The 16,963-nt window shown below is 38.7% G+C and overlaps 1 protein-coding gene across 1 annotated transcript in view; it reads right to left on the bottom strand.

Annotated features, from left to right (window-relative positions):
- Positions 1-1,815: 1,815 nt before the first annotated feature.
- Positions 1,816-16,963, bottom strand: part of CFAP58 (cilia and flagella associated protein 58) — a 90,463-nt gene continuing 75,315 nt past the window's right edge. Inside the window, exons 16-18 of the mRNA XM_073240463.1 lie at positions 13,380-13,499; positions 10,909-11,042; positions 1,816-7,691 (exon numbers count right to left, since the gene is read on the bottom strand). Coding sequence (XP_073096564.1) covers positions 7,580-7,691; positions 10,909-11,042; positions 13,380-13,499 — 366 coding nt within the window. The 3' untranslated portion in view covers positions 1,816-7,579. The remainder of the gene's footprint in view (positions 7,692-10,908; positions 11,043-13,379; positions 13,500-16,963) is intronic.

Genomic DNA, 16,963 nt, shown 5'->3' on the forward strand with positions numbered 1-16,963 from the left:
AAACACAAATAATAATAAAGCTGGTGTGACTATCTTAATTTTAGACAAAGTAGACTTTAAGATAAGCAATATTAACAGTAATATAAAGAGGTATTTCATAATAATGAGGTTCAATTTATCAAGAAGACATAATCTTAATTGTCTATGCACTAACATCAAAGCTTCAGAAAACACATAGCAAAAAATGATAACACTGAAAGGATAAATAGATAAAGCAACAGTCATGTTTGGAAATTTGACACTCCACTGTCAGTAATCAATAGAACAAGTAGACAGAAAATCAGTAAACATTTAGATTTAAACACAGTAGCAACTAACTTGACCTAAACGGCATTTATACAGCACTCCACCCAATAAAGGCAAACTATATTTTCTCTTCAAGTGCACACAGAACAAACACCAAGACAGTCTAACCTCTGAGCCACAAACAAGTCTCAATAATTTTGGGATGATTCAAAGATTATAGGACATGTTCTCTGATGATAACAGAATTAAATTAAAAATAAGTAACAAAAATATATCTGGCAAAGCACCTAAGCGGAAATTTAAAAACTTGATTCTAAACAGCCCATGTCAAAGAAATAGTCATAAAGGAAAGTAGGAGCTAACTAAACTGAAAAATGAAAACACAACATATTTAATTGTGTGGGATGCTTTTAAAACAGCATTTAGAGGGAAATACACAGCTTGAAAGACTTTTAAAAAATGAAAATGAAAAAAGAAAGGGCTAATGTCAATTACCTTAAAAAGCTATAAGAAGAGAAAATCAAACTGAAAGGAAGTACAAGAAAGAAAATACTAAATAGTAGAGCACAAATCAATGAAATAAAAAACTGACAAGAAAAATTAATAAAACAAAAGGCTGGTTCTTTGGAAATACTGATGAAATGTAATTGATAAATTCCTAGCTAGACTGTCATAAACAAAAAAGGAGAGAAGATGCAAATTGACCATATCCAGAATGAAATAGGAAACATTTGTTCAGATTCCAGCAATGTTAAGGGTAGTAAGAGAATATTTTAAATGTTATATCAATAAATTATACAATAAATATGAAATAAATATGTCAATAAATGTGAAATACACAAATTATCAAAAGTGATAAAAGATGCAACTGAAAACCTGAATATCTATTTCAGAGCTTCCATAAGAAAAATCATAATTTCAGATGGCCTCACTAGAAAATTATACCAAATTCTTAGGAAAGAAATATTACCAATTCTACATAAAGTATTTCAGGAAATAGTAGAGTAGGGTCATTTCCAATTCAGCTTATTAGGCCAGCAAAATCTTGATTATAAGAAAGACATAAGAAAACTACAGGACCAATAACCAGCATGAACATAGTTGTAAAAGTGCTTCACAAAATATTAAAAGATCTAATTTAACAATATATAAAAATGATAATATTTTATGACAAAGCAGGTTTACCCAAAGAAAGCAAAGTTTGGGTTTAATATTTGAAAACCAAAGTAATTCATCATGTTAATAAAATAAAAGAGAAAAAAATGTATGGTTATCTTAATACATGCAGAAAAAGCACTGATGAAACTCAATATACATGCATGATTAAAAATTCAGCAAATAAGAAATAAAAAGGAGTTTGCTCAACTTAATAAAAGGTATCTATTTACATCCTACAGCTAACATTATACTTTAGGACGAAAGACTCAAACATTCCCCAAACATAAAGAATAAGGCAGAGATGTTGCTCTCACAACTTCAATTTGACATGTACTAAAAGTCCTGGCCAGTGCAAGTATTATGATTATGAACAAATAAAGAAAACAAATAATAAAAAGTATACTGACTGGAAACAAAGAAAAACTGTCTTTATTTGTAGAAACCATGATATGTTCACAGAAAACCCTAATTACAAAAAGCTGTAAAACAAATGAATTTAGTAATGTACTAAGATACAAAATGAATATACAAAAATCAGTCATATTTCCATATATGAATACCAAATAGAAAATAAAATTCAAAATACCATTTACAGTAAGATCAGAAAATACAAAATACTTAGGCATAAATTCAACAAAATATGTACAATACCTGCACACTGAAAACTACAAAAGGTTTCTGAGAGATATTTTTAAATATCTAAGTAATCTAGGACATGCACCATGTTTGTGGGTTGAAAGCCTCGATATTGTTAAAGTGATGCTCTCCAAATTGACCTACAGATTCAATGCAATCCCAACCAAACTCCCAGCAGGCTTTTTGGTAGAAATTGATTAAGTGTATTCTAAACTGCAGACAGATATGCAAAGGACCGAGAATAATAATTCTAAAGAGGAAGAAGTTGAAGATCTTATACCATCCAATTTCAAGATGTACTATAAAGCCACTGTTATCAAGATAGATAGATATGGAACTACAAAACAGAATAGAGAATTCATAGATAGAACTATCAAATAGAACCAACTGATTTTCTACAAACGTGCCAAGGCAATTTAATGGGAAAATGAGAGTCTTTCCAGGAAACGTTGCTGAACTGGTTATCCATGTGCAACAAAACTGAACCTCTACTCTAACCTCACACCATACAAAAGTTAACTCTACATGGGTCATAAATATAAACATAGAGCTAAAACTGCTAAAGAAAAACACAGGTTTAAAAAAAGCATTACTGCTTTGGAGTAGGCACAAATTTCTTGGACAAGAAAAGCACAAACCACTTAAGCAAAGAAGGATAAATCAGACCTTATTAAAATGAAAAACGTCTGCTCTTCAGAATACCTGCACACAAAGCGAAAATATTTGCAACAGATATGTCTGATGGATGGTGTTTTGTACCCAAAATATGCAAAGAACTTTTACAACCCAATAAGAAGATTTTAAAAACGGGCAAAAGATTTGAAGACACTTCAACATAGAAATGATGAAAAAGCACATGAAAAAAAGTGCCTAACATTATTAGTCATCAGGAAAAACAAGTTTAAACCATGATGAGGTGTCACTATGTATCTAATAGAATGGTTTAAAAAAATACTGATGACACTGAATACTGACAAGGATTGGGATATTTGGAGTTCACACTCATCAAAGCAGAAATGTAAAATGGTCCAATCAGTTAGGAAAACAGGTTGGCAGTTTCTTATCAAGTTAAATGCACACTACCATTTACCCCAGCAAATTCCACTCCCCAATATTTACTCAAGAGAAATTATATTTATCCACATAAAGACTTGTACATGAATGTTTATAGCAACTTTGTTCATTATAGTTAAATACTGGAAATAACCTGAATTTCCAACAGGTAAATCAATAGACCAATCGTGTTATGTTATAATGCAATATTACTTAGCAATAAAAATGAATGAACTACTGATATACATGACAACATGAATAAATCTCAAAAACCATCATATTACATGCAAAAAAAGCCAGGCACAAAAGAGTGATAGTGTATGATTCCAGCTGTATCAAACTATAAGAAAGACATAACGATGAAAAAAATAGATCTATTGTTGCTTAGACTAGATGGGACTGTGAATATTCACAGCCAAGGGGCATAAGGGCATTGTTGAGGGATGGTGATTGTGGCAGTGGTACTTGAGAATACACATTTGTTAAAACTTACCAAACTCTACACTTAAAATAAGTGCTTTTATTATAGGTAAAGTATCTCAATTATATCTTTGACTTTTAAAAACAAATTATATCTATGTATACTTATTTCAAATGTCTAGAAAGATATACTCAAAATTATAAAACAGTAGTATTTCAGAGGTGATCTTCAAAAGTTAACAATTGGGAATTATAAACACCAACCAGTCAGAACAAATGGTGGGCAGCCAAACAGGGGAACAGCCAACCATGCAAATGAGATGAGCTTTAGTCCAAGAAAACAAGAGTTATCGATAGATGGTGGGATTATTGATGTCCTTTTTCTTGTTACTTAACTGTATTTTCTGATTTTCTATCTGTATTTTTAATCAGGTACTTTAAAATCAGGAAAAAAATTGATCTTTAATTATAAAAAAGAAAAATGATACCCTGTTGATATCACATTTCATATTGTTATAAAATTCTAATGGGTCTCAAAATCCTAATGGAACTTTTAAATAATAGATATGAGAAATGGTACACTAAAACAGCATTGAATTAGAAGTTAAAAATGGATAATGCCATAAAAATATTTCCCATCTCCTACAAAGAAAATGCTGAAATATATTTTTAAACCATTTTACCATTTTAATATTTTTAAATGCCCTTCCTTTGCTCCTATTCCAGCTAGATCTCCATATAATTATGTTTAAGGGAGAAAATATCTTTCCTCAAATTATCCAGGCTCTGAAATGCCATACAGCTCAAAATTCTTTATATGGTATATAGTATATAGTATTTGCCAACGGGCATATTGGTCTAGATCAAACTTCAGAATCTGACTAAGCAAGTCAGGAAATCAAACTATAATTATCAGCTGTGGATAAATTTTTATAGCAAAATAACAGCCCAGGACAAGGAAAGCTGCTTCCATCTCTTCCTCGCATGACCACCTCCATCCCTTCGGCTTATCACAGCAATAAACATTTGCTCTGAGCAATTTCTTCATAGGTAAGCACAAATAAAAACCTGGCTATAAAAGCAGTCACTGAGAAGCTATGATCAGAAAACAATGAGCGGTGAGGCCCCTTTACCATGTGTCTCTCTGTCAACAGAGAAACCTCACCAGCTAGCTCCTTGCCAGCCCAGCTGGGAGTCAATGACTGGTTTAGCAACATGACTCCTTTCTGAAACCCTGAAAGTCCCAGGGTAAAATGATGCTCCTGCACAATCTCTTAATGTTGCTTTACAGCACAGCTCCAATTTGCGATTTTAAAAGCACCTCAGCCCACGGTGAGTTCACAGTTATCTTTAATGATTTGCAAATCTCAGGGTTTTTAACAGCTGATTTTTGTGCTGTGGTTACAGTAGTAACACTTGCACCTGAATAGCTATTGCTTGTAATATGCTGGGCTGTCAGGATGTGCAGAAAATGACAGGCAGAGGCATGATCTTCTGCCTTTTCTATCCTTAATTCACTCCTCCATTTGGACAAAAGCCTATTGAGCCCACAGAGCTGCCACATCAGCTCTCAGAGCCCATGTGATCTTGGCTCAGGGCACCTCAGTCATCAGCAGAGACTGACCACCCTTCCCCATGACATGGAGAGAAACAAGAAGATGGCAGCCAGAGGCCACCAGCCTGACTTCCTATGGTGAAGGACCTGTCGTCCCCAGATCACAGTTACAAGAAAAATATCCAGACGTTTTCATGAGGCACCCAATATGGCATTTCTGCAAGATATTCAACTGTAAATTACATTACCAAATCCAGCCTCATCCAGATATTTTAGTGTCATCCACCCTCTAAATTAGGATTAGAATCACCTTTGTCATTGTTATAATAAAGTATTATGTAACAGCATTTATTCTCTAATTTCAAAACAAAGTATCTCATATAATAATACTAATCATGGCAGCTATTTACTGAACAGTCACTAGGTGCCTGACATTGTTCTAAATGTACATGCATTAACTCATTTAATCCTCAAAACACTGTTACAGTGAGCCAGGATTTCAACCCAGCATCTGTCTCCAGAGTCTTTGCCATACTGGGATAGATCAAGAACCACAGATCCCCACTTCCCTAGAAAAGTGAACTTCTTATAAAGCTACCCAAGGACTCAGAAGGAAGTTGGCTGTGGCTATACTTCAATGTCTCTGAACAGACGGGAAAATCTCCAGGGTTGTACATGTGTCATAATTGCTTTACCTTACCTGCAAGTATTTTGTGTAAATAAAATACGGTTGGGTCTGAGGAGAGATACCATCGGTGATTTTCAAAAATGAAAATGGGCCCACTGTGATTCTTTAGGTTTAAAGTGCTCTCAGCAAACTTTTCTGGGTGCACACCCATCCTCCGCACTCTTGTACAGCACGCAAAGAGCTGATGATCAGACCACAGGGCCACCTGTTACACTGGAGATTGGTCTCCATCCGTAATTCTCCCACTAGGACCATGTGGGAGAAGCAACAGAGGATGACACTGCCCAACCCGTTTCCCCTGAGCCCTTAACCATTTTCACTTCCAAAGGTCAGCAGCTGCCTTTTCTTTGCCTGAAAGCTGCCCCTAGGCAGCAAGACCCTCCTTTGCCTGCAAGGCAGGGAAAACCAGAAGGGCCCCACAGTCATTGGCCAATGACTGGCCACACTGGGGATATAAATCCCACAGCTCCCTCCTCCCTGATGGGGACAACTGAGTGATGTGATTACATTGTCCCCAGAGGCCCCCCCTAAAAGATCCAGCCAGTTTCTCACCATGGAATTTGACTTGAAATTGTACCCTAGCTTGATCTCCTGCCCCATTCTTAGTGGGCTTCCTGGGATCGCTTCCTAATAAATCACTTTCATGGCTGTCACTGCCCAGGGCTTGCTTTGGGGGGTGGTAAACTAAGAAGGACAGCAGAACATGCCAAAGGTCCCTCAAAAAATCCTACTTCTTTGTATAATCTGAACATCTTGAGGTCATGAAGCCTCCTGCTTCCCACACTGGGAACTTTGGTTCCACAGCACAGACGGAATGGCCCACTTACCTTGTCCTTGCTCATCCCTGGGCTACTCACTCCTCAATAATCTTTAAAAAATTACAGAGGTCAAGTTATTGTGAAAGAGATGACCAGAGTCCCTCCCATCATATTACTGAATGAACACTTACCAAGAGACCTTTGAACAGATGCCCACATAACTGTGGCTTCAACAAAAAGAAAATACAATGATCCCGTGGCTTGAAATGCTGGCCTGCAGCCTGGAACAAAACTAGATCCCTGTCCTGTGTCACTCCTTTCTCCAAGTGTGAGTTCTAGAAAGGACAGAACTTCAGAGGATACCAGCCCAAACCCGTTTTACAATCTTGGTTCCTCAAGTCAAATCCTTATGTTAAACATTTCTCATCGTAGTTTTAAACTTTAATTAGATACTTTACCCAAAGCAAAGATCAAAATTTCTACGGAGGTTCTCTTTAAATTTTTATGATGAAGTATTTATTAGTATGTCTCTCGGGAATATATTTTCATACTCCAGGCCTGAAAAGAATTTCCACATAAAAATCGTTCTCAAAGTACTTTTGAATACTTGAGAGTTTGTCCTTCTTTCTCAAATCATACAATGACTTGTTAATAAGGAATAATTAAATAGATTCTTACTAATAAGAATGTATTGCATTTCAAAAATATTTTAAAAATATAAAAGCTATGCATGTCTGTAATAGAGAAATTAAGATCCAAAATTTCATCCATACGGAGTGTCTAGATACAGTTCACTTCAAATCAATCAATGTGGTAGTAACAAAGATCTGCCTAACTGAACAGATATAATTATAGTCTGTTTATATCTATCCATGTGGACCACACAGAGCATCCTCACTCTTACATGTACATGATTCTAATAGTTCTGCATTTCTTTCCATCCTGGAATCCAAGCACTGATTTCCCTAAATATCTGCAATCCAAGGTATCTGAAAGACATTCCTCCAAGATTTTTCAGAGTGAATTTCATGAGCTGTCCAACTGGACCCAGTCAGCAGATTCAAGTTAGCACTTCACCTTGGATAACTTGCTGAGGGGAAATCCACCCCCAGTAAAATGAGGGCCAGTTGGTTTGGCCACTGAGAAGGTGTTATCCATGGATATTCTGTCCTTGTTTCTGTAAGAGGGAAAGTGAAAGTTAACATCCTTAATATCTTTTTCCTCTTCTAAGTGTGGTGTTCTCTAAATTCCTAGGGTGAGTTAGCCACTGAAAACTGCTTTGATTAAAGCTTCCAGTTCTAGACAAGGTGAGTATTGAAATCTAATTATCTATATATCCCCTGATAACACATAGAATTAGAGAAAGATAATTAGATGTGCCCTCCTAATGTTGATCTAAATACCGACAGAAGACCTCATTCTAACTTAAGCACTATGGACTTGAGGCTTCTGACTGGTAATCATTTTCCCGTTTTATAAAACATTTGTTTCATTTCAAAGATTAGTCAAAACATTCTTTCTCTTGGCTCAATTATGATGACTAGCTTATCATTTAACAATTTTTATATTCCAAAGTTTTGGTAAACATAAATATTTACCACACACATACAAGGTATCTTCATCAAACTTGAGCATTTATTAAATACAAATTTTCTTGTCACTTTAGATAAGTAGCAGTTATTATTAGAAATAGTTTAAGATAAAAGAAAATCTGGGAAAGATAAGTAAGATTGTACATTTGGCCATAGATGAAGGCAGTTCTCCCCTAAAATTTTTAAAGTATCTTCTATATAGGTCTCCCTTAAACACTCACACACATACACATCCAGGTTTCTTGGAAAGCTACATCAAATTTATACAACATACCCTTTGTGAAATTACAGATAACATCTTTGGAATCCCTTTTAAAAAATAAAAATTAAGCAAACCACTAAGACCAAAACCAATTAAATTTGACAACTGGCAATGATTTACCTTAAGGGAGAGAATTCCATCTTTTGCAAAAGAACCTGACTAGTACTGCAGACTCTAGATCAGCCTGGAGGTCCAGGGTAGGGGAGTCAGGGGTAGGCAGGTTGGGAAATGAATTGCGATTTTATAAAGAGCATGTGTAGGGAGAACATTCACAGAGATTATTCTAAATTATTGCATTTGGAAAGAACCTGTGAAGGATTGGTTAATCAATCCAGCTGTCTCTTTGCAGCATTGATTTCATAATTATAAAAAGCATCCTCCATAAATAGGACAAAAACTTTAGCCTTGAGTGGATCCAGCAAAGCGGATTCCTTCGAGTACTCTGGCAACTTGTCTGCCTCCTGACTGTTGTCAGATGCAGGCAGCACTCCCCAACCCTCTTGCCTTAAATAACCTGAATTCCCCTCTCTGAAGGAACTTGAGCTTAATGCTTCTGGCTTTGTCTAAGCTGACTAATGGGAATAATGTCTCCTTTATATTATCTTTTTAATGTATTTATAGACCATTATAATGACTCCCTGCAGCCTTCTTCCTTCCAGCCTGAAGCACTCAGCACTTTTGTTCTTGCCTTGGCATGTTTTCCTTCAGTACCTTCAACTTTGTTTTTGCTCTTCTCCTATGAACTTCTCTCTCTGTATGCCTACACTTTATGGATACCCAACCAAATGGAAACCCCAGCGACACCCTAACCAGGTCAGAGTGGCTACAAGTTAAGAGCATCTAACGGCAACAAGAGGAACGGTAAAAGCGAAGATTCGAGAGCAGCGCTAGCCAACACAACTTTCTGCAATGATGAGAGCTCTAGACCTAGGGGCCCAAGGCCGTGTGCACTAGCTACGTGTGGCTATTTAGCAGTTGAAATGTGACTAGTGCAACCAAGGAGCTGAATTTTCATTTGACTTAAGTCATTTTCATTTAAATAGTGGCAACCACCTGGGGGCAGTACAGTTCTGTGGATGGATGGGCTACTGAAAGGACACCCCTCTGCTGGCTCAGCATGCTCTCTGTATCCAGAAAACTGTGGGGAGCAGGGGGCAGGGAATCAGTAAGGTCAAAAGTGACTAGGCCAAATGCCAGGGCCAAGACTGGCAAGTTAATCAGCTCTAAAAAGACAATTAACTATTGAGCCAAAATAACTGTTTGTAACTGTAAACTAGACCACTGGTCTCCAAAACAGAGTGCATAAACTCTAGAAGGTGAGCAAGATCACCCACTGAGAAGTGGAAAGAAGGTATTAGAGATTCTATTTATATTTTATCTTTAAAAATTAAACATCTCACCTTACTAATTATTAGTCACAAAGTGGTAATAGTACTTGCATGTAATTTGTACATTAAAATATGTTGGAAGTAAAAAAAACTATTCTAAAATAAAAATTTTACTGCTGCAAGTTCGAAAATGTTTTACCAATACGGGTATACAATCAAAAAGTTTGAAGGCCACTGAGCTAGACACAAGCTGCCTTATGTGGAAACTAGCCATGTTGACATTTTATAAGTACAACCTTAATGTCCTAAAAGAAAACTACAAATAAATTTACACCCAGTTACTGTAAATAGCTGTTTGCCACTAATGAATCATAGGCATATACATTCAAACCCTCTTTCCCCACATCCCTGAAATGCCCATGTGGATGAAATACAAACGTGAATTTCAACTCAGAAGGCGAGCCACTACAGAATTAACCAGCTGGTTTGGGCGATGCCTCAGTGCCAGACCAAGGTTCAAACCTACCGATCATTTAGGCCCACTCTCTAACCCTAGGATTAGGCAATGATAAAGTGAAGAGAACATTTCCTCTTTGTCATGTAGACATTCTGAAACCCAAAATGTTAACCTGATGCCTGCATTACCAACTCCGAGAAGGAGAGCGCACAGTGACACCCCACCTCAGAGACTGAAGTCAGTCACTACACAAAGAGATGACTCAGAGAGAGTCTGTCTAAAACTAGGTGAAAATTATACATGAGCTGCTCATGATGACAGAGGTACAGTTGCAGTATTGGGAGAACAGCTTTACCAAGCCCAGACCCCTCCACCCAATTACGTGTGCTCTTAAACCGAATATGCTTCAGCCCATACAAGGCTGACTGTGAGCCTCATTTGCAAACATAGTTATGGCACAATTATCTCTAAACCGTGAAAGCAGGATTGGAGACAAAAAAAATCTCACTGTGTTTCCTCTGTTCCATGTGAGGTCCACGAGTGAGCAGATACTAATGGACCCTGTTAGGGCCCTCAGTATCAGATGAGACACCCATGTAACTCTAATATAAACTCAGTGAAAGTCCTGTAGAGCGGCATTTGTCACCCTGTGACTTAGTTTACCCCAGTGAGACCTGCCACTCTGTGACTATCCGCCAGTTATTGTTAGCAGGTAATAGGCACAACAAAAATTAGAACTTTTGACTAATTCTTACTTCTGAATGTGTTCTTTACGCTTCTGAGCGAGGTATTTCTTCTTTAAATTAAGCAATTCATTGGTAAGTTTCCCAATCTCGTGTTTATATTCTTGGCTCTGTGATTCATACATATTCAGTTCTGAAGACAAAACCTAACATGTCAAATAAAGCAGCATTAACAGAAGATAAGCAGTGAGACAATATCCTTTTCTGAAAAATCTTTTTAATCTGCTGCCATTTACCTCTGTGAGGCTACAGATTCAAAACCATGCCCAGGTTTAACAGTTAATCTGCATGCTTTTACCAGTTCAGGTCTGTATCTGGGTAAAACTTGGATGGAGGTCTAAAGACTCATGATCCAGTGACAAACTGAATGAAACCTCATTCCCATGCTTAGAAGAAGGTCAGACCACATGCAGGCAGCCTCACACGAGTGGTGTAATGTGTTTCAAGAATGATGTGGGTAGAGACAGAAAAATTTCCAGAAGTATAAAACTGCTTTTAAAGCCTTCTTAAAAAACCATTCAGGAAAGTCATCACTAGAGAGAGTGACTCATCTGAAATTATGGTAAAAATTATTCTGGAATCATCCTGCCACTGCCACCACTAAGTAGGCATTCAATTTATGTGTTTTCCAAGGTTATTGTTCTGCTAAGTGTTTGCCACCTCTTTTTTGTGTTCCTTGGGATTATTCACAGTTTCCACCTTTACCAGCACTGGGACACTTACCTTGGAGAAGCAGGGAGCTATGTACGTTCATGGGAGAGTCTAATCATCTGATGGGGCTATAGAGGAACCCTGATCATCCACCTCTTCCATCGTGGTGTTCAATAGATGCTACTGGTCTCAAGCTGGGCAAGAGGAGTGGGAACTGACTCATCTGAACCAAACCAGGTGAAGCCCAAGCTAGGAGGGCTCCCCACAAACAAGGGGGGGAAAGGAAGTTACTGTTTTAAGGGGCATGCAATAGACTCAGATAGTTTTTCCTCTCACTTACTATTTTAAAAATTTGTATAAAAAGAGGATCTTTGTCTTTTGAGTACTCATCTGCTTCTGGACTCTTTCCTTTTAACTGCTGTGAAAGGATCCTGACTACATTATCATGAGCTAAAGAATACAATTTTCACGTTGGAAGAAAACTTGTCTTAATGGTTAAAGTCTTAGGTACAAAGACCCTGATTCTAAACAATGACTATACAATTTCCTAAGAAAAAGTCCAGGTAATAAAGACAACCTGGTGAACAAGCTCAGTACCCAGTACCACCAACCTCTGAACCTCTCCCACCAGGGGTCACATTTAATTCAGAGCAAAAATCTGGATTTGTGGGGGTAAAGGGTTAAAGTAACAAAAGGTTCCTGTGAGCCATTTAATGCAACCCAGCACTGAGGGCAGCTATTTGACAATAACGCAAAGACAGAATATGCTCTTCTAATCTGTATCCACCCCTGAGAATATAAGGTTTGATTTTGTTTGAAATATGCAATTGTTTAAAAGGATAAAATAATCAGAAGATTATGCCTCATGCAAAACTCAAATTATCTCTCAGGATACTCAGGTGAAATGAACATTTAAAGTGATAAATTGAAAATTAATGTTCTAATTAGACTTCTGCTTCATCTGCCTTTTTTAAGTAAAAGCATGCGGTTTTACCATGACCTATTTGTGAATGGATTCATACTATGTTAGCATAGCTTGGCATCTATCCTACCCCAGGCAGACAGTCAATGATTATTACACCCATTGTGCTGTTAAGTGCTAGAATTCAGCTGGCATATGCTACATTCTGGGCATGTGTGTGTATAAGACTTCCCCAACACACCAAGACTATATAAGGACTTGCTTAGGAGGTAAAGCTAATACAGTGGGAACACAGGGATTTGTGGGGAGAACTTTAAAAAGCATTTTAGTAGTAAAACATTCCATCTCCCAGCTGAGGTTCTTACATCATTTAGAAAGGAATTTATGCTAACAGAATTCTAAAATGATTTTGCTTCCCCTTCATGTCTACTTAGTTGATAGATGACCATGAAGCAAGGCCTTGGGGGCTGGGGAGTAGCCTATGCTTTCTCCACATTTAGTTCAGGTGGCATGGAATAGCGAAACCTGCTCTGGCACAGTGGTCTGCTGCAGTGGGCAATCGTGTAAAATATTTCTTCTATTCTTCCTCACCAAGCAAATCCCCTAAATCACCTTGAGATCATCCATAAAACCATTCCCCAATTTCCATTCTCCACCCCACTGCCATCATCTCCTTCAACAATCCTTTCCTCACTTAATCACCTCCCCCTTTTGGGAAATGGAGAATTGTGGCATCTGTCAGTGTAGGAGCAGAGGGATAGCTCTGAGGCTTGTCCTGCTCCTCCTAGGACCAGTGTTCTAAAAGAGCTGACCTCGGTGGAAGATGGCATCTGGGAGCCTGGCTTGCCCAGGTGTGTTCCCCAGAGTGCGGCTGTCCTTTGGCCAGGAAAGAGCAGAGGCTGCCACTTACCTTAAGCTGCTTGGTCTTCTCGCGCAGAGTGTGGCGGTAGATGTGCAGCTGCTCTGCAGCCTCAGGCCCAGGCTGCCGGGCCAGAATGTGCTTTAGTTCCACATACAGCTTCTCCTTTTCCTGGGGGTGAGCATAACAGGCAGAGATAAACAGCCCCATCAAGACAAGGCAAGTGCCTTTAGCAGCACTGTCGGGATGGCGTGGGACCATCCCAAGTTACTTTACAGCTCCTCAAAAATTACATCCACCTGCCGATTTGGTCAGTCACACCTCAAACCAATGCTGAGCAAGAGCCTACGATGTGCCCAGCATTTGGATACAAATAATAGGACAAATAAGGCTGAGAGACTAGGGCAATGATGGCAGATCCGACACCGCGTGTGCCTATAAAGGCAGGGAGTGACTCAATCTGCTTAGAGGAGTTGGGGGAGGTTTCACAAAAATGTTGTTTGAATTGTCCCTTGAAGAATGAGGAGGAGTTTTCCCCAAGCAGAGAGAAAAAAGAAGAGCTTTTCAGGCCAAGGTCAGTGATAGGACAGGGGAAAGGCGAGTCCAGGTCAGGATGGGGAGAAACAGGCAGAAGAAGCTGGGCTCCCAGGTTGGGACCAGACTGTGTGTGGCATGCAGGATGTGGTTTGGGACCCCAACCTTTAGGCAGCTGGGAGTCAATGATGAATGATGCCTGGGTTTGTCTTCAAAGAAATACCACCAACAGGAATGCAGGGAACAGAATGAGGAGGCTGCTCAGGGCACCATGCAAGCAGAGAAACAAGCTGGGCCTCAGGTACCTACGATGGAAAGTAGGTTGGTGTGAAGACATTCCTGAGTTGGAATCAGTGGGATGTGGAGAAGGATCAGACAGGAGGAAGGACGGAGCGGGAGCCAAGAGGACTCCCAAGTCTCTCAGGTGGACACCGTGGGGTTGGGGGGTGATGGTGTTGGAGGCCAGAAGGCTCGGGGAGGAGACGGCATGGAGGGAAGGGGAAGGGAAGGATTCCGCACACTCTTCTGATACTCAGTGGGCTCCGGATATGCTGAGCCTGGGGCCTGTGGAAGGCCTGCAGGAGGAGTTAAAAGGGTCCCAGCACTGAGAACTGAGGAGCAAGCTGGAGCTAGAAGTGGATCACGCTGGAGCCCGGAGTGGAGCCACCAGCAGGGATGGCCCCAGCGTGGGCCAGGTAAGGAAGAAAGACTCGGAAAACGGGAATGAGGGAGAGCAGCTCGATGTGCCCAAACCAAGAAAAGCAGATACTTTAAAAGGAGGAATAATTTGAGTGGTGGTATCAGGGGTGGGGGGGTAACGAGAAGAAACAGAAGAGGGGCTGAAAATGGCCTTTGGCTATTAGGACGGCCCTGCTGACCTTCGAAAGGTTGCAGTAACATTTTGGGAGTAAAACTCACAAAGGTTGAAGAACAGATCAGAAGTAGGAAGAGAGTCTTTTAAGAAACAGTACATGGAAAGAAAAGAAATCTGGAAATGGTTTGAGGGAACAGGTAAAAATCCAGGCGAATTTGTAGAACTGAAAGAGAGGACTTCCTAGGAACCCAAAGCAAATCATAATTCTGTAACTTAATTTAACCAATAAACAACATGGAATTCCCATCTATAACCTAAAGTTTAACTGCTTGTAACATGTTTTCAGATCCTTGAATACAGATATTACATACAACCAAAGATTCATTTCTAGGGCATCTCAATTCTAGATTCCCGTTTCTCTAAACCACAATAATTTGAACATTGATAAAGACTAGTGTGTCTGCTCATTTATTTCTCTACATATTTATTTCCTTAAGGTAATTATGTTAAAGGAAAAAAATATAGGTAAAAGCCTTCTATTTAAGTGAAACATCTAATCAAATGGAAGTAAATGTTTACCTAGAGTTATGTAATCTTAATATTGCCGTCAAAAAGTCATTTTTTAAAAATAGGTAAAAGAAAATTCATTAACTAGTCATTGTTACTATTTGTTTTTGTTTTTCCTTTTCCTGGGCCAAATTATACAAATTTTATTGCAAATAACATGTGTTTATTGAAACACATATTTTCAAAAGTGTATGCAACTTAAAATTTGGTTGGATGGAATTACTTTCTGGAGAAATACATATCAAAATATCAAAATAATATTCACCATTTAAGAAATAATTTCAGAAATGACAAAAGCCCACACACAAGAAGAAAACGTGAACAAACAGAATTACAAAGTAGTGATTTTCCTTTGCTGTACAACACCTCCTGTCACACCGTACAACATAATCTTCCCAGTAAATGGATGTAGCAAGCAATGAGAAAGATGTCAGGAGGTGTGTTTATTTTCTATAGCCAGTTAACACCTGCACTGTTGGAAAAATAACACTTCTGACAAGGCTTCAAGATTCAATTTGGAGAGGGTAATAAATTTATGGAGAAGCCCATGAAACTGTTTTGCCCATTTCTTTCAGTTCATCTTTTTCTCTACTGGAATATAGGTAGACTTGAAAGAGAAGGAACCCCACAATGAGGAGGAGGAAACAATTGGATTTGGGATATAATAATGCCTTAAACTGAAAAGACCATCTTATTCTGAGAATCTTCAAATGCTTAACAGGTGTGATTCTTTTCAACTGCTCCTGGTAGGAGGGGGGAAGGAAAGAGACATGGAAAAGAAAGGCTGGAAGAAGCAAATATTGTCACCTCACCTTACGGTAAGAATCAATAGGAATGAATGGGGGTCCCAAATCCAAAGTGTGACAAGTCAAAAACCTAGTCACATGCACTCAAGAATCACTCTCCCCTGCAACACCTCCTCGGGGACTTGAAGAGATGTTACAGCCCTGAAAGAATCCGAATCAAATTGAGCCACATGATTTCTAAAGTCTACTTGATAATATCAACAGAAGAATGGAGCCAGAAGGCGAAATCAGGTTCAAAGCCAAGTTTAGAGGGTGTTACCGTCAAGAGGATGACTCAGACCCCCATCTCCTGACCTACACCATCTGAATGAGGCCTGTCCTCTTACAAGGCCTGAAATCTTCACATTCAGAGTAAACAAGGCTGCCATTTATTCAGTCTTCTTCTACCACTTCCTTGTTTTTTTCAAGACTGTAAAATGAATTGAAATGAACTTATTCTAAAGGATAACTGAGTGACTGAGCAGCAAAGACCCACGAATGTGGGGAAAAGTGAGGAAACTGAGTGAATTACCATTAAAACCATCAGAGTACTCAAAGTCAAAAAGCTCCAAGAGTTAAATAACCCAGGACCAGTGGTGCATGTGTGTTTGTGGTGGGTGGAAAGAATACCAAACAAAACTTCAGGGATAAAGACAGTGGAAGTATGTGGAGCAGAGGGAAAGGGAGTGGGTGGTAGTGGTTGCCAAGCATCCCCAGGCTGCAATGTGCATGAATTTTGGTCTATGGTTACAATGGAAAACCTTATAAACCAATGAAGGCTGGTTAGCATTAACATTCTAACCATGTGTATCATACAGATTTGTATTTTGAGAGAACGTGCTAGTAATTTAGATAAATATGGAGCTTTTGATGGATTGAAGGTCTTAAGTACGATTGTTTTCCAATTTATTTCTCTCCTAACCCTCTACAAGGGC

This window comes from Manis javanica, chromosome 7 (genome assembly GCF_040802235.1).
Source record: "Manis javanica isolate MJ-LG chromosome 7, MJ_LKY, whole genome shotgun sequence".
NCBI lineage: Eukaryota > Metazoa > Chordata > Mammalia > Pholidota > Manidae > Manis > Manis javanica.